This window comes from Accipiter gentilis, chromosome 29 (assembly GCF_929443795.1).
Source record: "Accipiter gentilis chromosome 29, bAccGen1.1, whole genome shotgun sequence".
Taxonomy (NCBI): Eukaryota; Metazoa; Chordata; class Aves; order Accipitriformes; family Accipitridae; genus Astur; species Astur gentilis.
In genome coordinates this window covers 18,557,009-18,580,555 of record NC_064908.1, presented here as the reverse complement: position 1 = coordinate 18,580,555, position 23,547 = coordinate 18,557,009, and the positions used below count along the sequence as shown (strand labels likewise).

Sequence of the window (23,547 nt, the reverse complement as noted above, 5' to 3'; positions counted from 1 at the left end):
TCAAGAGTCTGAAGACTGATGACAAAAATCCTTAAAGACACTGTTAAATTACTTTCCAATTTTCTGAAAGCCTTTTGGTCAAATTCTTGCACATTGTAATCAGGGTCAGGAGAACTAAGTTCTTGTCATAAAGTTATTATGGCTACTTACAGGTGAAACTTTCTAAGAGCACAACTAAACATAGAATAGCACATCTTTAAAGCATATTAGTTCTTTGAGGGTATGAAGTGTCACAACAACAAAAGTCCACATGAAATAAAAAGGAAATCAGTTAATGATTTTTATTAAATTTCAGTGTTTCATAAAATAAATATGGTATATAATATCAAACAGTGAGAAATAAAGCACAAGCATGAAAAGCATGGTAACAAAAGTTACACTCATGACGGTGTTTAATACTTAGCACTTTAGAAACCATAAAGCCTTTAATTATTTACAAGCAGCAAACTATCTAACATAATTTACAAAGTTGCAGCAGCCTAGTCAAGGAGTACTGGAAGGGGAAAAAAAATGGAGAGACCGCAATGGAAGACCTTCACTTTGCTCTACCTAGTTAGCACTTTATTTATTACGTACCCTATTTTCCCCTTATGTACATAACTCTCTAACCTCCATTATTCTCAAAGTTTAATAATTACACTGTATTGTATTTTAGAGCTCAGTTCATCTCTAGCATGGTGTAGTGCCTTTTGCACTTACGAGATACATATTCAAGTAACACTTCAAATAAAAGTAAACATGTGCAAACCAAAGTTATAAGCCTACATAACCCTCAGGTAGTAGTGTCAAACTGGATGTAGCAGGTGCTCATTAGCAGATTAAATTAGCTAATAGCTACAGCAACCTACTCAGAAGTCTAGCCAGGGCCAAAAATGAGAAATGGGAATATTAAAAAAAAGGAACTGAACTGCAAATATACCCTGTTACCACAGACAAAAATTTAATCTGCTGAAACACAAAGACTTTTAAGGTCATAACTCAAGATTTAATATTTCAACATGAAAAGAAATCCAAGCCATTCGACTTATTTGGGCTTTTGAAACAAATGCAAATGTCTCTGTTTAAAAATTGCTTTTACATGAGAAAAACAAATCAATATATATTAATATATCACCCAAAATAAAAAAAACATAACACACTCTTCATTTTAGAGCATGCTGCTCATTCAGAATAAAGACAGGACAAAGAAAGTATTACATTTCATGATGTAATAAAAACATTAAAATTTGTGATCATTAAGTGCACCGTTGTACAGGAGTAGCGTGCTCAGAGTGGAAATGTTCTATACCTACCAGAATCCATCTTTATTAAAGCAAACAAATCTTTAGGACACTACCTGAAACTCAAATCAGTAACAACTGTGCTCGATTCAGCTTGCCTTAAGTTTCAGTCGGGCATATTCCAACTAGTAGCACCTGTATGCCTCTTCATGATTGTATTCCAGAAATCCTTAAATTTGCGAACAATTTTTTTTAAAAAAGACTGGCTTTTGCAATCCTTGCAATGCTTATCCTAAACAGATACTGCAAGTAAACTCTGTTCTGAGCAGCACAAGTTGGGGCTTTTTTCAGAAATCTGAGAGCTGGACTTACGTTGGCAGTAGATACAGTACAACAATTTGATGTATTAAACAGTTCCTCAAAAAAAGTCTGAAAGGAAGATTTCCCTAAAGACTGTTTAAAAAACCAAACCAAACCAAACCCAAAACACTTCACCCAAGATCTCTTCAATCCTTCTACTGAAGTTTGGAGCTTGCCAACTTTAAGAACAACAGGAAAAAGGAGAGAATGAGGCGGAGAGGAAACAGAACTAAATTATTCCCAATTTGTACCGATGAAAAGCTTCAAGTAAAAGGAAATCCACTTGTTAAAGATCTTGCTACATGCACAGTCCCTCATCAGTTGAAAGCCACAGTAGTTAGCATTGGGTGTAACAGCAGATTTATCAATAAAAAAACACTGGCAATGTTCCTTCATTCTTAATAACTTGCATCCACAGTTTCTGTTTAGAAGCTTCTTAAAAAATGTTTATGGGTCTGCACATTTCATACCAAACTGGAGGAAAATGGTAAACATGTCTTCTTTTGATGCAATCCTGTTCAGCAATCTTCTCCCCAAGAACTCAGTGTCATTTACGAGTCTGAGTCTTCTTTGGCACTGCAGGTCGCTTGGCTTGCCACAAGTGGTTATGAATAGTAAGAGCATCCACACTGACAGACATGGTTTTGGCTGGAATCACGTTAAACTGTTTTCTGTCCGAACTGTACTTATAAAGTTTGTCAATCATTTTCTTGGTGATGCTCTTTGGCCCTGTTCCAGTCAGCTTGTAGATTTCTTCAGTGTCAGGATAGTAGCAATAAAGTGCTCTAAACTGGCAGCCAGCATCACGGAACAAAATGATGTAGTGGTTGGCATCACATTTTTCTAGTTCCTGCATTAAAAATGAACAAACATATACATAGATTGTTCACAGTGAAAATTCTCCTATTATGCCAAGCATTAAGCCTTCACATATAGCTAAGTAAGCGTCTAAAAGTTTTTTTAACAACTAGATCAGTAACTATGATAGTCAGTCCTATAAACTCACGAGCTGAACTTTAATACAGGATCATGTTTTCCATAAATCCATACAGACATGGGAAGTAAAGGATTCTCAATACAGGTACATTTTAGGAAATGACAGTCACTACAATGCATCAGTGGGACTATGAAATGAGCATTACAGATACATTTTATTGTGAGTGCATTAATAATTCTGTATTTTAATGTTTACCTCTAATATTGAATTCTTATGTGGTTCATTCACTTTTCCAGCAAGACAGCAATGAGATATAGCATTGTGAATAATAGGTTTGTTTGATTTGCTGCTGGGCTCCTTAAATAATTTTGGACCTAGGGAAGATAAACAAGTAAAAATTATTTGCCCTACATTTATGAACATTAAGATTTTCATTTGAAGTGAAAAAACTCTCAAATACTTTTTTACAATAACTTATTTTTAGGGATATTGAACAGAACAAAATACACCTGACAACTTCTCAAAAATAACAATGTGTCACATCAAATATACCACAGCTTTTATGACCTGCTATTCATCACAAATGCTCAAACTAAACCAAAATAGTCACCTGTGTATTCTGCCACTGAAGCAATAGAAGATGCTGTTGAAGCATTCTCCCAATCTCTTTCTGTGTTTCTGCTAGGATTTCTGCTCAGTATTGGTAAGGACTCCATTGATTCAACTCTGAGGTGGGGAATAAAAAAAAAATAAATATATATATGCCAAGATTTTGGGGTTTTTTTCCTCCAATCTTAAATAAATTCACCAGTTGCTGGCCCTAAATGGAACAGGCTACTGTCCCTTTTCCTCCCCCAAAACAGTCAGATTCTCCCTGCTAGATTATCAAAGCAAAATTCTATTAATTCCTTTGGGAGAAAACAAAACAAAATTGCAAGTTTGTACAAAACACTGGAGTTGGCAGCCACATAAAATAGAAAATGAATTCACTGATTACTGTTGTGCCTCTATGCCAGTGAACTGAAGCAAACAACACTGAATCCCAACACTATTTCATAACATAGTAAAAAATTAAAAAATTAATATTAGGCCTATCTCTCTACCTCTGAGATGGCGTGCCACCAGAGTGTACGCTTTCAGGTTCAGTTGTTGCTGCTGAGGCCAAAGAAAGACTGGAACCAGACTGAGCACTGCTCAAATTATCAGCTACAAAAGAGAAGAGAAAATGTGAAACATGTTTTGTTAAAGCAGATTTGCAGACTCAGTGAGAGCAAACAAATCAAAATTCTTACGTGTGGAAGAACACTTTGTCCCTGAATCACTGTAAGATTCTTCACGATGGACCGACTTTGGCCTGGGTTTTTTGGGCTTTGATTTGGGCTTTCCAAGCCCTTGCTCCTCCAAAATTTGCTGCTGTTTTTTCCTTAGATATTCTTGCTTGATAAGTTCTCTTCGAGCCTTCTCTTCTTCTTTCCGTATTCGGTCCTCCTCAGCTTTGCGACTGAAAAGCAAACACAACATTATATTCAACATATAATAGTTTTCCTCATCTTAAAGACAAGAAGAAGTATTCTTTTCCACACATTATTACCGAGCTTCATCTCTTTTTTGTTCAACTTCAGCCTCCAACTGCTGTTTCCGAATGCGAGCCTCCTCAGCTTTGCGCTGCTGTTTCAAAAGAAACGCTGCACGTTTTTTTGCAAGCTCATCTTCTGCTTTCTGTTCATCCTGCAAAATTCATAGGGATAGAGACTTTTAAAGAATAGAAGAAAATATGTTAAGCTGGACATCACAAGATTGCCAAAGTTTCCAGGAATATTTTAGGGAAACAAAAACTATTTGGGAAATCGTTACATTTTTAGAATTACTAAGTATAAATCAGAACTGTATTGAACATTTTGTTGCTCAAGAAAAATTTAGGAGACAGTTTTAGTGTCCCCTTAAGTCTGTGAGGAGAAAAAACAGGTCTCATCTCATTACTCTGACTTGTTTTTAAGTACGCTTAATCATCACAAAACCTTCTAGAACTGCAAAGTACAATGCAACTACCATGTGAGCTAGGATGGACAGCACAAACAACCCCAGCATAACAATAACCTTTGAGTCAGTCAATATTAATCACACTATATAAACCCAGAAGTTAAATTCACCGAGATTGAGACAGTCTAGCTTGACTTCCTTGAAAGAGAAATTAAAAAATAAAGTATCACCATGTCAGCACATTTGAGGTATTTAAAATAATCATTGCTAAGCACAAATTAAGATAATAAATGTTCCAATAGCAGTGAACTTCACTAGAACCAGCAAACACATTATTTAAAAAACATCCAACCCAATATAAGAAATATCACTGTATTAAAAAACCAACAGCTTAATAACCACCCTTCCCCCAAGCCACAGTTAGGTGTGAAATGAGAAAAATTACTTAAATTTAATGCATTTTCATCATGAGCCCTATACACTACCATTATAGGACAAAAACGAAAGCTGCATGAAAAACAGTCATTTCTTCCAACAATGCACTTAAGTATCTGATTTTTCACTTGCACCTCCAGCCATACAACTAAATTCTCCACTACAGCCCTTGACTTTTAGGCTGCTAGGCTGCTCAAAATTGGAGAAATTTGGATGCAAATGCCAACAACACCCCCTCCCGCCCCATTAAGACTCTCAGCTCCCTGACAAGTTTTAAAACCTGTTCAGCAGGCTTTTGCTAGACACCTGTGTTCTGTCAGAATTTTTTCTTTCAATTGATACAGGTTCACAGAATGCTGCAATTTCAAAATGGCAAGTTCTTCCCTTGCATTCTGTGATGCTTTTGTGCTAAGTATTTACAATATGTTTGTGTCTTTGTCTGTTTCTCAGATAGGAAAAAACCTAAAGGAAAGAAGAAAAGCAAGGTTAATCCTGATTCCTAGTAAAAGTAACAAGAACCAGGATTTCATACATTAAGCCAAAACCTTTTTTCTCCACAAACAATTCTTTTCCAATGCTTTTTTTAAAAATCCTAATATTGCAACCAAGATGTACTGTGTTCCATCAGAAGACTGAAGAATGAAGTAGACAAGAATAGTTCTAATGCTGGGCAAATGTGTAACAATAACCAAAGATAGAAAGGCAACATATTTACCTTGAAGAAGAAACCCACACCAGACTTCTGATCACCCTCACTAATTATATCTGTAGAGCTATCCTGGTTTTCAAGTTCTCCTTCATCTGGAGCTTTTAAGTCAGACAAGTCTACTTCAATGAGATTAGCCTTGCTTCTCAGTGGCTCATCCACTGGGACATTTTCTTTTCCTGAGCCATCAGAAGAATTCAACCCTGTTTCCTTGAAGCTGTTATTCACCTCTTTGCTCATTTCAGAAATAATATTTGCATCTTTGGAGGTGGAGAGAACAAGTGCCCTTTGATTGCTCTCATCATGAAGTCTATATGTATCAAAGAAACACTTTTCTTGAGAACCACTTCCATGATCAGGACTACTTTCCAAGCTGATTTCTGTTGGTGTCTTTGACAAGCTATTGGATGGAAATGGTCTTAAATGTGGTAAGGTTTCTAGACTTTGTGTTGGGGTTTTAACACGTGCTGAATTTTGTTGTCTGTCTTTAGAGACTTTCAGATCAGCTGGTCTTCCTGATCGAGGATTCCTTCCTTGACCAAATCGAGGTGGTTTACGAAGACTGTTCATTCCAGTTGGAGAGAGAGGCTCAACAAAATGAATTGATGGTTTTACCTTTTGGTCCTGAGAGTTACTTCTGGTTCCTGGCGATGGCACTGATGGAGATTTCATAAGTAGTTCCTGTTGCTGAGAAATCTTTAATATAGCCTGCTGAAGCGTACTGATTGTTTCATTTAGTTTTTCAATAGAAAGATCACATTCATTTATATCCACTTCAGTGACATTGTCTTCCAGGAGGGCAACGGAAATAATTTTACTTTTTTCCAAATCATGTATAGCAGCAGAGTCTTTTGGTTTATGTTGCTCAGCAAAAGCTAGGCTTTCTTGCATTTTTACTTTTGTTACTTCTTGAGAATCATTAAGCATTTCTTCTCTCTCCTCCTCTTTCACAAGAAACTCCTCAGATTTGGAACTCAAAGAAACTTCATCTAAGTCTTCACCATTGTGCCGAGAATATTCTTTTGCAAAATGTTCTGGTTTAACAGGTTGAGGAACATCAGGAGATTTCCCTTTCTTAACAACATGCAAGAAAGCTGCCTTGCCCAATTTTAGTCGCTGCCTTGCTGATAAGGCTTCCATCTTCTTCTTCTGCGCTTCTATTGCCCTTCGTTTCTCTTCCAACTGCATATGAAGCTGCACCAACTCAGAAGCTAAAAGATTAACATTATCTTTATTTTGTCTGTTGGGGCTTTGTTCTCGCTTTTGTTTCCATGTGGTTAGTGGTGCTGGGCAGCTTTCTGATCCATCTGGTGTGGTCTTTTGTGAACTACTTGTGCTGGACTTTGTTTCATAGCTATTAAGTCTCTGAAGCTTTCGTTCTGCAAAGTTGGTCATTCGGACACTCCCACTAGTCATTGACACACTGCTAACTTGAGAAATTGTACTCAAACACGGGCTGGAACGTCCACTAGCATCATCTTTATCTTCGTGTTCTTTTACCTTCATGTCTTCTTGCAATTTTGCAGATTCTTCCTCACCAATGTATTTACTGACTATAGGATGGTCATCTATGACTACCAGATCCTGTTCAGTGTCTTCTAGGTCTAAGAGATCTGAATCAGAGTCCTGTCTCACCATAGTCCATGTAGCATCTGGAACATGCGAATTGAGGCTTTTCACATAACTTACATTGACTTTACTTGCTATGTCATCATCAGATTTAGCAGCATGAAGAAAAAATCCTCCAGTGGATAGCTCCTGAGTGGAAGGATCTAAACTGCTACTAGCCAAAGGTCTGGAAGCTTCTAAACCTGCCTCCACCAGTGCCACTGGATCTGCAGTACTAGGATCTGCAACTGGAGTGAAATCGGAACTAGAAATTGGAGTAAAAGTCCTATTGAGGTCATGCTCACCATGACTGCTGTTTGTTTTCTTGCGGATCAAAGGCAAGTGTCCTTCATTTAATCTCTTTGTTATAAAACTCCTTTGTTTCCCCTCCCCACATTCATCCTCTTTATTGATTATCTGTTTTTCCTTTGCTGGTTTTAGAATGGCAGGCATTAAAGGCTCCAAGTAAAAACTGTCTGGTTTGCTTTCTGAAGTCTCACTGTTTGTTTTTGGAGACCATGCAGTTGCAACTATGCTGGGCACCCTGGCTGATGCATTCTGTAATTCAAGATCACTACGGTTTGGCCTTTCTTCAGATCTGATTATTGCAATAAGCTCTTCATCTTCATCCTCAATTTCAACATTGTTCAGCAAGCTCTTCCCGTTAGTTTTCGTTGATGGAGGATGGGGCTGATTTTTTGGAGTTACATTAACAATGTTTGAAGCAAGACTGTCTTTGCTGATTGATCTAGCCAGACTAATGCTATCACCAGACCCAGGGTCCACATCACTACTGGCAGAATGATGAAGAGCAAATGGTGTTGGCTGAGACAGAGGCCTAGAAAAGATAAGAACAGTCTACTTACACTTAAGCACAAAAAGTTACAATTTGTTGAACTAAGGACCATAATATAGACAGCTAAAATTTTTGCTCCATTTGAAAACTGTATCCTGTATCAAAAGCGACCAGCAATACTAAACAGCTACTTCAGATACTTAATTTTCAACTGTGCTTACTGAAAATCATGTTTAAAATACTTTCAATTGCAACCCTAAAATGAGTTGTGTCTGAAAATGTACTTTAAGAGAAAACAAAATTAGGTGACTCTTGGTCCAGTTCTAAGGAAGTGATACCACATTACTACAATGAAATTGTCACAGTATCCTTTCATTAAACAGTATTGTAATACTTAAATGCATGTTACCTGGGTTTCCTCTCTGGCCAAGCAAGAACTGAACCTCGTGGCTGCCCATCAACACGGGTCAGAGAATTGGAACGATGCCGATGACCTGAAATATTTTTTAAATTTTTAATGGTTTTACAAATGGTCTTTAAACTAGCATTTTTACTTTATTTAATAGCAAACATCATAAACTCTTTCACCAAGAGATGGCAGCAGAAAACAGATTTGCTGACATATTAACCAAACACAGACAGTCGAAGTCTGAAAAAAACCCAGTGAAAAGTAACCACATATACATATCTGACTTTTGGATTTCCAAACATGAAAAGGTTCAATTTGCTTTCCTCCATCAGCCCCTCAACTTTAAAAAAAAAAAAAAAAAAGTCCTCACTGCATGTTGTTAGAGCCTAAGCAGTTGGAATGTTTGGTTGGTACCTTAGCTGATAAAAGAAGAAATTCTGAGCATCTCCAGGTCAGTATAAAACCTAGGGGTTTAGTAATTAAAAAAATGTTTAGGTAAAACATGTCAAGTACTAGAGCGAGTTTGTCCTTCTGGATGACAATCTTCCTTCCTAAGACTTTTGCTAGTCTTATGAACATTTGACAAATGGCTTTTTCCTTTCTTTTCACAGAATTGACATTATTAGTCTTAATTTCTTACACTTGAGATTCTGAGAAATAAGCTTATTTGTAAAAGAAAAAAGTTTTTTAAATCCAGTAACTTTCTTAAAAGATCTTTAAATTCTTTTAATGCAAGCAAAGATGATTTACTCAAACTAAACATGCTTACCACTTGGCTGACTGCAGTTTAATTCAATTTTAGATCATACACATATATGAACTTATATTTTTATTCATTACTGTATTGACATTGATCATCATCGCTTGTTGAAACACAAATTCAAGGTAGACTTACCAGGGCTGTCTTCTCCCTGTAAAGATTTTTGTTGCTTTTGTCTCAAAGGGAGCAGTGGATGGGAAGGACTAAAGGCAGGGCTTCCTCCTTTGCCACTAATTCAGAAAAGCAAAAATTCATTACTACAATAATTTTTTTTCTATAATAAGAGAAATCACATAGTTGCAAAGTGACACTGGTAATAGTTACCCCCATCTCTTTAAAATACAACAATATATCAATAATTTTAATTTTAAAGAAGTTACTTAAAGAGAAGAAAAGGTTTTCACATGTAACAAAGCAAAAGTAAACCTACTACCTGAAATCAAACTGTTTAAGTTTCTAAATACAGCAGATTTAAAATGTGGCTTATGTAAACAGTACATTAGAGACAAAGCAAAGGCTGAAATAGCTTATTCGTTGCCATCAAACCTAGGTCAGCTGAAAAATCTTGTCGTTAACCTTCTTGTACATTAGATTCTATTGAAGTTTGTTTTCGTATCACCATTTATAGAATACCGCTAGTAGAGATGATCTGCTTAAACAGTTTTCACGTTTCACGTTTTCTCCAAAATAGAAGTTAGACTAACTTCTTCCGTCATGCAATGGTGACATTTACTGGTGGGGCTTATTGGCATTTGCCAAACAAAGATCAAACATAACAGTGTAAAGTGTTTCTTTGAACTTGAGAATTGAGAGTATTTTAGAGACTGACTGCACACAACTCAAATTCACTCAGTTTGTAGCAAAATCAGAACATTTAGCAGCAGGAATTCCTAGGTCATCCAAATGGAAGCATAAACTGAAGATTAATCTAAACAACATGAAAAACAGACTTACAGATAGTCAGGCTCCTCAGGGTGCAGGTAGTATCTATTGCAAGCTTCAGGGCCTGTCTGAGCCAAGGGCTGCGAGTCTGCTGGACTTGTACTAGCAGGGCTAGCCATGAAACTTCGCTTAGTTGCATTGGAAATAGGAACAGGTGGACGACTGCTCTTCTGCTGCAACACTGTTTTAACTGTGCATATGTTAATAACATTAACACAACTTATACGAGACATTAAAACAACAAAACAGAACAGGAAGTTTTCAGATTGCAGTACATGAGAATGAAAACTTTACTACAACACTAAAATAAAACCTTAAGTACTACTCTTTATTTAAAATATGTATCTTCTGGTGACCTTAATGGAAAGAAAGTTACAAGTAAATCATTAGTGGTTTTAGGGAAAAAATTAGCTACTTCATTCAAAAAATTCAGACCCAAGTCGATCTAGGACTAACTTTCCTTCCATTTTTACTGCTTTCAAGGATCCCCAGCGAGCAAAAAGTTTGAGTAGAAACAAAACTCCAAAGGAAACACCACCGTGCAACAGTTTCATTGTAATGCAAGTATTTCAAATAACATGCTAAAATTTATCAAGAGTTAAAAACTCACCATCTTTTATTTCCTGAATATCTCTTGGTTGTACAAAGTCTGGTTTGACATTCTCAAACCACCAGAAGAGTTCCGCAATGAACACCATGACATTAGGCTAAACAGGAAACAAGAAAAAACACACCTCACAATAACAAAACACTTATGATTTACCCACATTTTATTTAAAAATATATTCTTCATTATGGTTCTTACCTTTAAAACTAAAGGAGCATATAACATGTCCTCCAATGTGAGGTAAAAACATTTGTTTAGATATTCATTTGAGAATTCTCTCAAAAGTTGAATATTATAGAGGCTGTCCGCAATTGAGGTTACCTCCTTCAAACAAATATCTAGAAAGGTAAGAAAGAGCAAGGTATGACACTATCCCAATGAATTAAACTTCCATCCACAATTAACAGAAACACTACATACAGGAACTTCACAGACTGCTTATACACCATCATTTAATATTTATTGGCTATCAGTGACATTTCTCTACCTGTTAAGTACCAGAGGGATAGGAAAAAGAGGAAGAAAAACACAGATAAAACAGTATCAATTCTACATTCATTTTAGAATCCATATAGGAGTCTCTCTATTACAGCAACAGAAAAGGTAAGCAGGCTACAAAGAACACACATAATGACAAAATAAAATAAAACAATTAAAACCAGACATCTTTATTTGCAAATAATAAAATATTACTACTAGGATTCACAGTGCTGGTTCCTTCTGAAACCATTCAGGAGCTCTGCAAGGTACAACATATCTGAGAATTTAAAAACCAATTCAAAATGTTGATTTGTAGAGGTTAAATACAACAAGGTCATTGAATTATTGAGAAAAACACTTCTGGGAAATAAAATTCATGTTTGATATGCTGAAGAGTGACAATTGCTGAAGACTGGGAGAAACTATTTTAAAATGCCAAATTTTTTATACTTGTACAGAACAACATGAGAATTATCAGCTAACAGTAGTGGACATGTATTCCTTTTTTGTGGTCTATTGAAACCAAGTTCAGTTATTTGAACAAAGAAAGCTGTATCACCTAGATCTATAAAAGAAAGGATTATTTTGTAGCTCATAAGATACACAGCAAAGCCTTCTAAATACAGTAAGTAAAAAAGAAACAAAATCAAAGAGAGGTTACTTTAAATACACTGGTGAGGATTCCGTATCTGACCTGACTAACTTGCTGTAGTCCACTACCTATGAGATGTGTCACATTTTCATTTGATGATGTGTTTCTAGTTCAACTTTCAAAGATTGAAGAATTTTTTAAATTTTTTATTTTTATTTTTTTTTAAGAAACCTTTACTACATACCATCTAGTTTCATTTGCTCTGGACAATAATAGTGTATCACAGCTAGAAGAGCAGCACCATCGCTACCATCCTTCATCAAATCTTCAAGCAAAGGAAAGTAAGGTAATTGCCTGCTTGAAAGATGGTCTCTTCGGTAACGCACCTAACAAAAGAAAACAAGCATTCATATGATGCTAATAAAAAGGAGAAAAAAAACCAACAAACAAAAACCCAAACAGGAATTTTTGTTAAGCACTGAAAACTCTTTACGGTGGATCCTTTATAGCATTCTGCTCTAAGTCAAAAACAATTTACAGGGTTATACTTTTCTCTCAATGGAGGCCAATTCTGAAGAATACAGCACTTTCCTTTTAATCATTCTCCTTGTATCTGGAAGCAATCCATGCTGCGGAGTTCCTAGCTTCATTCACACATTTTAACTTACTGCAAGCAATTTAAGTCAAAATCCTTCCACGCAGATGCATGAATGCAGAAGATCCAAAGAAAGAGACACAGATAACTACATGAAAACACTTAAAGCTTGGGAAAAACAAAACAAAGCAAAAAATATTTCAGATGAGCTAGTGATTTCTCATACATTACCTACATCCACAGACTTGCCATCATGTCCACAGAGATTCAGAACATGGTATGTCTGGGAAGCCAGTATACAATACTAATATCGTGCAAAAGAAAAAAACATGGCCTTTTCCAAAAATGGTCAACAAGAGGAGCAAGTAGGCCTTTTACACCAATGGCAATACTCTCCTTGATTTCACTATAGATCAACAAACTCTTCTGCAAACCACCCCCCAGTCCTCACATAATTTGGAGCACAGCTGAAGAGTAGCTAAAGCCAGTCAAGTAAAGAACAAATCTTGGCATTGCTTCTTGCAACTTTTGCAAGAGAAGTTTTAGCGTTGATATTTACTAAGCATCCACATGCTAGCTAGACTAGAAGGCTGTATCTAAGTTTGGGCAGCAAAGCGATCAGGCAAGCAAAAGAAGAACACGCTACAGGGCCTAGCAGAAATACCTTTCAGTGTTGGAAAAAGATTCCTTTTACACTTTAATGCATTAATACCACTTAGCATTTAACAAGCTACCTTGACTGATATGCTGGCTTGACGTGCAGATATACAGAGAATGTACTTAATCATCAGAGGAAAGTTGGATTTTACCAATGGTATCATACACTTTCCAAGATAACCTGAGAAAGCTCTCTACACAAACACATACACACTCATATGTGTCAAATTAGGATGGCACAGGCTGAGAAAAAATCTGTTCAAAGGAACAAAGATCACTTACAATCAGAGTAATAAGAACCAGTTTATTTATTTTGCACAAATATAAACATGTTAAGTTTCCCTGGCAAAGGCAAGTAACTCTAAAAGCTATCTCTATATGCTAATGCTATTTTTCCTGTCCTTTTACCAGGTCCAAATTATTTTTTTCCCCAGCCTGGAGCACTCCACAAATATGTAATGGAATGTGAATCATACTGTACCACACGAGCATATTCCACTGGTTCCAGCATGCAGTGCGATATGGCATGCATCAGATCAGGCTTACACAAAAAGAAATAGTGAGATATATGATGGTGATTATTCAAACATGAAAATCAAATCAAATGCATTAGCAACATCCATTATGCACTGGAAATGTGGTCATTAAGTCTGATAAGTATGCACACTAAGGTGAACTGGTTAGCTTAAAAGGTTCATCATTTATCCACTTAGTTGAAGTAAACATATTAAAGGTGAACTTCAGAAATTTCTTTCTAAAGTTTAATTCCTCCTGTATTTAAAGCAGATACAAATATACCCTTTCCAATAGGCTTAAATGGAATTTAAACCAACTACAATCAATACCAAGAACTACAATCCATAATTCCTTGTTTATTTTACCTTTGGTGAAAAAACACAAATTTATCATTAAAGAGATTTTTTATGGACTTAATTTAATTCCTTATTTTTTGCTCAACTATTATTCTCTTAACCATTCAGTCTTTTGTACTGGAAAATTCCAAATTCTTTCTTATATTCTAAGCCAAGTTTTGTGGTTTGTCCCCCTGCCATGCATACAACTAATGACATTTGTATGCCTTAAAGTGCAGAAATGGGTGCTACTGAAATAGAGGTAACTCCATATTTAAAAAAAAATTTAAAAAAAAAATCACAAAAGAAAAAAGAAATACAGAAGTGACACAGTGTGGCAACTGCTATGGAGACTGCAAAATCTGTCAGTAAACCATTATAATCTATCTCACTGGACTAGCAGTGAGATAACCTCTATTTACTCCTTCCTTCACCACCAACTTGCTCAACGATATCCTGCAAGTCAACTCCATTCCTGTAGTTTCTTCTACTCTCACCCAGTTGTCTCTAAACAAAACACAGAGCTACTCAACTTCCTCGAAAGGCTATCAAATGTACACCTCAAATACAGACACAATCTTTAAGCACACTAGAATGTAAGTGATAAGCACTAGGTCAATACTTCATTATGTACTGGCGCAGGTCATTAAATGAGGCTGGAAGACAGGGCTCTGTCAGGTTTTATTAGCCTGCAGATCCCCACTTGAATTTCCTTTATATCAGATATTTAAAGTTTTTACTGTGGTCCATACATTTGGTTCAAACAAATAAAGGATTATGAGGCAGATGTGTGGGACTGAGCTCTCTGTGGAAAGGCAGAGAGACTGGGGGGACAGGTGACTGCCTGATCATGCCTGCCTTTTTTCCAAGTGCACTGCTCTTTGGAACTTTCAACTGAGACAACAGCTCTCATCTTCCCAAAGAGAAAATGAAAAACACCAAATCCAGCAAGTGCAGGAGAAGGGTATCAAGGCTAAGGAAAGCAAAGGAACAAAGAAAAATCTCTACAAGTTGAAATAAACCCAGGAAACTCAGCCAAAAGAAAGCAGGCTTGTATACTAGAAGTACAATTTTATTATTTTTTTGTATATAGTGGAATTGATATTCCATTTTCACACTTCACCATAAAGCAAATAAGTATTTTGTTCTGATATGTAAACTGCCTTTCCTCCCATTATGCCAGCTTCAGTCTCATTAATTTAGCATGCAATTCCAACAACTGTCATAACGGGTCCAAACTGGTTTGTCAAATCTCCTAACCCCATCTCAATAACAGTGTTCTGGTTTTGACAGATTTACAAACCTGTGCAAGAGCAGGTGCAAGAGCAGTGCAAGAGTATTATTTAATGAACAACTGCAAACATCTGAGTATCTTAACTATGGATTCAAAGATTAAGCAACCATTTAAACCCACCAGCTTTTATATCACCTTAGTGCTGTGATCAATTGCCTACTTACAACAAAAATAGTGCCTACTTACAAAAAAATAGTAAATGCAACCATTTCAACTATTTTTAATTTTCTAATTTTTTGCTGCTACTCCATATCCCTCACTCCTGCACTGTGGAAACAATTTTGAAATGCTGTAAAGTGATTATGCTATATGCTGTACAGTATGCAAAAATCATGTTATGAAAACTAAGCCTGATGACCCAAAAGCTTACACAGGTTTTTTTCAAAGACCATCTAAGAAGCATTGTAATGGAAGCAAACACTCTGAAGAAATTTAAAAAGCCATGATTTTGTGGATGACAACTGGTGTAAAAGTAGTTCACTTACAGGTACTAATTTCCAATACCATTTGGAAGGAGACTGCTCAGGAAGCAAGGAAAGGAATGTAGGAATAGGAAAGGAACATCAGCAATGCAAGTTAAAAGCAGTAATACTTAAATGCACTTCAGCAATAAACACTTTCATGTTTTAGAGGGGTTGTAGCCTAGAAATTTAGATCTAAAAATATTAAAATGAGACCCAAAAGTCAACAGAGAGTCAAATAGTTAAAGGGATCCTTTAGACCACGCATCAACTTATAAACAGCTCTTTAGCCCTTTATCATTGAAAGATATTGTTTTATTTGCTTTTTACGTAAAGCATCTTTGCCACTAACGTGAAAGTTAAACAATTGTGCCTTGTTCATAGCTCACATTTTTAGCCCCTTTTGCACAGCAATGCCAATTTGAAGAAAGAACTTAGCAGTTTTTAAGCCTTCCTCAAATCATAAATTGGGAGCTCAGATGCTGATACACATTATGTTTGAGAAAGATCTATTTGACATTCTCCAGAAATGAAAGTGTACTATATTTTGCAATGTTAGTGCATTGTGATATAATTTCAAGGGAAAAGGTGGAAAAAACTACAAACACACACATATAACATTTGAATGCCAAGAGTATGCTTACTAGATAGAACTTGAATAAACCTCTGAATATATATTAGACAATTAACCCATGCAAAATGAATATGCTCCAAGAGCTTTCAAAATACATATTCTGTGCTGTGAAAGCTGAGTCATATTTACCCACGTGAAGTTGATACAAGTTATTTTAAGTTGAAACAAGTTGGTTTAGTCCAACTGAAACTTAAAAGGAAAGTCAGAAGATACCAGTGGGCTTGAAAGGTAACAAGGGCAGTGATGATAGACACAACACAAATGGCATGTACAAGATCTCAGGATTTCTCTGACAAAGAAAATACCAAGACGTTTGTATTTAAATCCATTAAAAAATCAGCAATACATAAAATCACAGATGAAGACAATTTATTTTACCTTTTGGTGCCCTGGACTTTCCATTAGTTGCTGTTTTAATTTAATCTCTTTCTCTGTTATCTCTCTCATTTTAAGGTTCACCTGAAAGGGCACAGCATAAAAAAGATATCAAAATACATCTGAATATATGTTTCCACAAGTCAAGTTTTCTTCTTCTACCCCTTACTTAATGGTCAGTCTGTTCCACAAACATAAAAATTTCATCGAATAACGTGTTATAACAGTTTTCAAGACCAACTCTCTTAATCACAAGGGAATCCTGGGTTTGCAAAGGAGAAATTCTCTTTGGAATGTGACTCTGTTGTCACTTAAAAGGGTTTCAGTAACTTAACCTCTACACTCTGAAAAAGTTTCAGTATTTCTGTTAAAAGTATTCAAGCTAGTCAGAATTAAGTCTATCCTGTTATTTAAGATGAAACAATGCTTCACTTAAAAACTTATGGCAGCTTGTCTGAAAATAAAGAACCCAATTTCCACAGTTTTCCTAATTTAGTTCTTAATTATCTTCTTTATTTTAAAATTTGCCTTGAAAAATTTACCAGCTTTATTACAGCATCCCTAAGAAAAAGAAATTGCATTTCCCTGCTAGTCTGATTCTCTTCCCCAATGCATATGGAAATCTTGGGAAGCCACACAAGAAGATGAAAATAGAATACACTGCAGTAATAAGGAAATCAAATACCATTAATAATAATCTGTATTAGGAGGATATTATACCCAGCTACCATTGGACTTGAGGTAACAAGTAACAACCCAGTAATTAAAGCAGTTCTCTTCATCTTAAGTGGAAAAGATGATAGAAATGCACAAGTAAGAAAGATACTCATCAGAACCTTTTTAAAAATCTGAAAATTGACAGTAAGAAACAGGCAGACTTTTCTGAAAGGAAATTTTACCTTGTTAATCCAGAAAACCATTGCATCCTCCAAATCATAGGGCAGTTCTTTCGAGGCACTGAATGTAGAAAAACGCTTGACACTAGCAACCACCTTTTCAATGCTGATCATTTCTACAGTATAGGCCATCATTAGAGCATCAATCATGGCCATATGAGAACTCTAAAAGAAGAAAACAATAAGGACTGAAAAATAAAATCCTTTAAAAAAAAAATTACACATTCTAACTGTATTTAAAATGAAAAATTCCTGAGGTTAGCGACCTAGAAATCAAGAGCTCTTCATTCCATTCACTATTTTAAACAGTGTTAAATAAAAAGAAGATCATTAGGTGGATTTAATTAAGCTAACCATTTTGATTGGTGCACAGCCCAGATCAGATTCAGACACAGGTGTATCATCACTCTCCATGACGTAAATCCCTTTTCGAGACAGAGCCTGGATGACTGACTGGTGTCCCTGCAGAGCAGCCACCTGATCCCCCTTCAGAATGAGGCTACAGACACGGCAGTACAGCTCGCTGGACAGCAGCAGCTTGATGACGGGTGGTTTAATATGTTCTTGCTCATACTGATCTATGTAAAATGGGTCCTTCAGCTCCTCTGGGACATTATCTGAAACAACGAAGAAAATTTTCAGCAAGCGGCACCAGGAAGTGGCATTGGTTATAAACAAAAGGAAACATTTTTACTTTAATTCAAAGATGGCATATGAAACAACAACAACAACAAAAAAAATCAAGCACAAAAAATACCGAATGTAATTAAGTCTGCAGTTTCATATTGCAACTGGTTTTCAATAGGTCTTCGTGCTTAAACTTTAATTCAGTAAAGTGTATATAATTGGCTCCTGCCATACACATACTTCAGTAAAATTCCTATACATTAACATTCAGCTTTCTCAAGATACTGGAGTACCTTTCACGAAAGCACTTCAACACGGACAAAAGTCCCACTGTCTTCTACGCATCTCTAGCTGTTTCCTTGAATAAGACCCAGCTTAAGCGGAATGGTATGCTACCACCTCTACTGATTGGTGCATATTATTAGTCTCTTAATTTTATTTAGAATTATAAATCATTTACTTAGATCGCAGGCTAAAATGCTCTGTGTATCAGATGGGCAAAGTTGATATATCTTCAAAGCAAAATTTACAGCTACTTCAACCAATATCCCAAAACATCTGTGCACAGCAATGAAATAACTGCAATGCTCAGTCACTAAGAGGGACTAGCCAAACATTCTCAAATTGAAAAAGAAAACTAAGCCACCTATTTCTTGGTCCTAAACTGCCAAAGTTCATGGAAAGATTGAAATATCTGACTAAAATCTCGAGTGTTTTATAAACGGTTTGCAAAACAATTGAGTCTCCAGTGAGCTGATTTTCTATTTTTTTGACGACAAGAGCGTTGAAGCAAAAACTATTGCAGCTTTTCAGCCTTTAAAAAAAATTAAAGCCTATGAAGCAAAACCACTCTGCTTGGATTTGGATTCAACATGAATTTTAAACTAAGTTTAAAATTAACTTCTTTTGTAATGGCACAATTTCCACAAGTTGTCTTAACAATTCTATCAAACTGAACACAGATTCTGAGTGTAGTAATTTACATGCAAGTCAAAATTAACAACACAGAAGACTTGGTCCTCGCACACCACTTCTTCCCCACCAGTTCCCAACCCTCATAAAGGCTTACACTTTTGCTACTAATCAGCACAACTTCATAGCTGGCAGGAAAGAAAGGCACTAACAACAACTAACATTCTGATCACTCTAAACACATCTAAGACATTGCAAATCCATACCTTGCTAGCTGAGGTACTGCCAGTGTTAAAGGTTGTAACACTACAACACAAGGCAAATGTCAACTGATTACAACAGTTGAAAGTGGAAGGAAATGCTGTTGTAAGCAATAGTTTGATATCACTGAAAACACAAAACAAGTTAAAAATAGATATATCCCAAAATACTTCTACTCATATTCAGTAATCAGACTAGAAGCTATTGATCTTTATAATAGCCTAGCAGTAATGAGAGCCTCAAGTGTGTTTTCTTAATAGAAGCCTGACATGTCATAATTTTGAAATATAAAATTCTATCTTATGCTATCCAGTCACTCCGAAGATCTTCCCCCGAAGTCACTTCAACAGTTCATTTTAAATACGTACATCTACACTTAAAAGAATTATTACTTTGACAGCATATTTACTTTTCATTCAGCTCATTTCCAGAATAATTAAATTTCCCCATTCAAAAAACCTCCTACCCACAGTATATCTTTGAACTGCAAAATAAGCCGCACAGTATTTGTATACTGCAGAGCACTTAATGTTCATAAAGAAGAGAAACTGAAACAGAATGTTATCAATTACATGAGCCAGGAGCACAACTCACTTAAATGTGAGTAGTAAACCAATGTTATCATAACAGCTGTAAGCTGAAACAGCTACTCAGTCATGCAGTACTGCCCCTATTTTTCAAAATGGAAAGATTTTGGAGTTTTTAAAAATTAAGATCACTATTTTTCCTTTATGTGGCATTGAATGCTGTGATATACGGACTATGTACTGAAGATGGTTAGAAAAGACACAATAAAACCCCACTGGTTCTGTAGTAGTATTTGTTAACGTTGGTGTCCATTTTTAAAGAAACAGATAATAAATTCAAATATTTTTAATCTTCTTAACATTAGTCAACCTGACCTAAAATCAAAGGCTGTTGGAAGCTAATTCCATTTAATGTTCATTGCCATTTCCAGAAAGAGAACTAGAACTTCCATTTCTAAAGACTGGGAACAGATCCAAAAATCAAAATGTAAAGCAGTTCACTTAATTCAGTATTTTAGCTTCATTACAAGCAGCTACCCCTTTAACAATCAAAGATACATTACTTTTTACTAAAGTTATTTGTGAAAGGAAATAATAGAATACTAGCTCATAAAATATCCGTGAAGTAGTACATTTCTGGTAAGAGCATTAGCACCACTCCAAGTTTTTTAAAACAAAAAAAAAAAAGAGCAAATTCAAAGTGTCTGAAACCTGAAGTACTTAGGCAAGGGTTTTAGTACGAACATCTGCCCTCCACCAGCTCCACAGAGCCCGGTGGAGCAGGGTAACCGAGGTGACTGTCTGAAACTGCGCTGTGAGTAATGGCTGGACAAAGAACCCTGAATCTCCTCCAACACATCAGCTGCCCAGCTATCCATGCAGCCCACTGCATCAGCAGACAGACAGCTCTCTCTGCATTTTCTTCAGGTCCCTTTTCCACAAGCCAATAACTTCTAGTACCAGCATTAATAATTTGAATACTATCATAAGAAGTTATTCTTAAACATTAATCCTCCCGTAAGTGCAATTTATTTCACTGTAAACACTTGTCCAGTTTTATTTCCTACATTAGTGTATACAACACTTCTGCCAGCTAAATTTGCCTATCTGTGACAGAAAGGAACAGTTTTGTAACCAACCTGATGTCCTGACTAAAGGCCCACAGAAATTTTAAGATATAAAAACCACATCAAAGCTCAAGAGCAGTAATATTAACTTTACTATTAACTCTAATTTATTACACACTGGACATAATCGTACTAGCCACATGGCAGCCACAAATAAGTAAGAAATAAACGGCAGGTAAAACTGTAAAGCAAAAAGGATGCTATATAAGTATGTCACTGAGTTGAGAAACTTCCAAATATCATAGTTGTGGATGTCCTATACACAATGCAATTACCTCAAACAGGGTAACAGTCTTCCTGGACAGCCACCAACAAAAAAAGTGCTCTAATCGTGAGATATCTTCAATATTTGAATTCCGCATCTGAAAGTGCAACATAAGGGACCTATCTTCTCTTTCACATCTCTGCTAATTATTAACTGTAGTGTAATGCCACATAAAACACTTACAGCACCCAGGTCTGCTCATTCCCCAACACCCCCTTAGAAGTGTCAAAATAGCCACATTGCCAAAAATTTCAGAAATACGTTATCAGTTTTAGACCAATTACACACCATCAGAGTTAACCTAACACTAATTTAAATAACACCCTATGGGTACACAAGTAGGCACTGGTATTACGGATAGCATTTCGCCCCAGTTTTTATGGATCTGGCAAACTCCAAACATGTCATACGTTTTTTGCTTGCCTCACTACAGAATGTCAATGCTCTTTTTGAAGAAAATGACCCAGTCTTTTGAAGTCCCAGTTTCTATAAGCACCTTTCTCAACACCTTACTTTCATGACCTATAACTGAACTTAGACGTTAGAAAAATTCCATCCATTAAAACTTGTATTTTTACACATTTATGCTATGGAATTCGGAAAAATCAACATGAAAAATTAACTTCTGAGCAATTAACTTCTAAGCCATAGCTACAAAAATTTCTGCTCAAGAAGTTTAACTAATCATACCAAAGCAAACCAAAACCAATTAAACCATGTCCTTTTTTTTGCTTATAAAAAGGTGTCCAATACCATCATAATTCCAAAAGGAAGCTGCTTTTAAGTTACTACTGCATGTTATCGGAAAGCTTGCAAATAGCTTCTGCCTTTCCTAATGTGCTTTCTAAGTTGTTACCCCAGGAAAATGTTAGCATCAACTTCAACACAAGCTGTACAGTTGCCATTTTTAGGCAAACTGAGGTGCTCGGAAGACAAAGGTTAAAAACTACCAGTGTTTTTATAGTAACTTAAAAACAATGCCACATAACCTGATAATCAGATCTGTAAAGGCATAAATCATTAATTCAGTTTGTCCTAAGTTTTCTATCAAGAATTGTTGAAAAATTTACCACGCTACACTCAAAATCGGAGTTGACCAGATCTCTTTCACACATGGATTTTATGTAAATTTTATACCGTGTTACTTAGTTGCAAGCAGTCAGCTTACTATAGAGCAAAAATGCTCATTTTTGCTGTTTCCCACACTTATAAAAACAAAGTAATAACATATTTTTTCCAAGTTTCTGTAGCATAAACTTTTAAGTGTTCTTGCCCTACTGAGCCTACTAGAAGAGATATCTCTACCAGCTATTTTTATAAGAGATGAAGGACTCAAAAATAAACCACCATAATTTCTCACGAAGCAATTCTTCTGGTCCGTTCCATCATATCAATGAGTTCTAATCTCTCAAAAAACCTGTCAGTTCCAAGCATAAATCATTGCGTACAACATAGTTTACAGGATTAAAAAAATAATTTCACTTTTAACAACCATCAGAGAGACAATTATTGCCAGACTCTCTTCGCTTTAGGGTAGGAACCATTTCTTTATCATCTCACTTACAAAACCCTGTTCAAAGACGACTACCTGATTATGATTTGATAAAGAAAAATACAGCAATCTGTACAAATTTGACTTATCCCTTGAACTGGAGAAGTGGATACACCCCAGATCTTATTTTACCTCCAGAAGCATGAAGAACTGGTTTCACACGGAAAGAGAGCCAAAGCATCATGGTAAACAGAACGAAGCATATTCAAATTCTGAGTGGGATTTCATTAGTATCAGTATCTGTTCACAGAATTATTTAGTACTGTATGGATGTCCTCTAAGCTGCAGATCATGAGCAGAAGCTACATGTTCTCAGCAACTAAGACCACCTGCATTATAATAAAAACATTCTTTGTTGGTTTTCATTACAGAACTGTATTCTAAACTCCGTAAGTGATCTATAACACTACACCTGAAAATTTACATACAACAGGCAGAAAAAAAAACAAGCTAAAGACTTTGTATACTGCTAGCGAGAGTGACCGCACTCTCATTATCATATCTTTGGATCAAGCATAAAGCCACAAACCTGGATGAAGCAGAAGAGACAAAATAATAATTATGGAATTCTTCACCCCTGTAAACTTCACACAAGTAATATTTAGTGTTTATGAAATGGGCATCATTAAAGAAACAAATGTTTAACTATTAACTATTAAATATTTGCTAAACACACAGCTT

At 35.9% G+C, this 23,547-nt stretch overlaps 1 protein-coding gene across 8 annotated transcripts in view; it reads right to left on the bottom strand.

Moving 5' to 3' along the window:
• Positions 1 to 274: 274 nt before the first annotated feature.
• CAMSAP1 (calmodulin regulated spectrin associated protein 1) overlaps positions 275 to 23,547 on the bottom strand; it is a 36,918-nt gene continuing 13,645 nt past the window's right edge. For 2 of the 8 annotated variants that reach the window (XM_049832539.1, XM_049832538.1), the window contains exons 3-20: positions 17,950 to 18,212; positions 17,599 to 17,760; positions 16,703 to 16,783; positions 15,715 to 15,747; positions 13,566 to 13,625; positions 12,077 to 12,218; positions 10,959 to 11,098; positions 10,764 to 10,860; positions 10,166 to 10,343; positions 9,347 to 9,441; positions 8,452 to 8,536; positions 5,648 to 8,084; positions 4,109 to 4,245; positions 3,810 to 4,018; positions 3,621 to 3,723; positions 3,128 to 3,243; positions 2,773 to 2,891; positions 275 to 2,430 (exon numbers count right to left, since the gene is read on the bottom strand). In XM_049832539.1, coding sequence (XP_049688496.1) covers positions 2,128 to 2,430; positions 2,773 to 2,891; positions 3,128 to 3,243; positions 3,621 to 3,723; positions 3,810 to 4,018; positions 4,109 to 4,245; positions 5,648 to 8,084; positions 8,452 to 8,536; positions 9,347 to 9,441; positions 10,166 to 10,343; positions 10,764 to 10,860; positions 10,959 to 11,098; positions 12,077 to 12,218; positions 13,566 to 13,625; positions 15,715 to 15,747; positions 16,703 to 16,783; positions 17,599 to 17,760; positions 17,950 to 18,212 — 4,760 coding nt within the window. In that variant the 3' untranslated portion in view covers positions 275 to 2,127. Of the gene's footprint in view, positions 2,431 to 2,772; positions 2,892 to 3,127; positions 3,244 to 3,620; positions 3,724 to 3,809; positions 4,019 to 4,108; positions 4,246 to 5,647; positions 8,085 to 8,451; positions 8,537 to 9,346; positions 9,442 to 10,165; positions 10,344 to 10,763; positions 10,861 to 10,958; positions 11,099 to 12,076; positions 12,219 to 12,658; positions 12,676 to 13,565; positions 13,626 to 15,714; positions 15,748 to 16,702; positions 16,784 to 17,598; positions 17,761 to 17,949; positions 18,213 to 23,547 lie in introns of those variants that run through there. The other 6 variants (XM_049832544.1, XM_049832542.1, XM_049832540.1 and 3 more) reach the window with 5 other exon arrangements.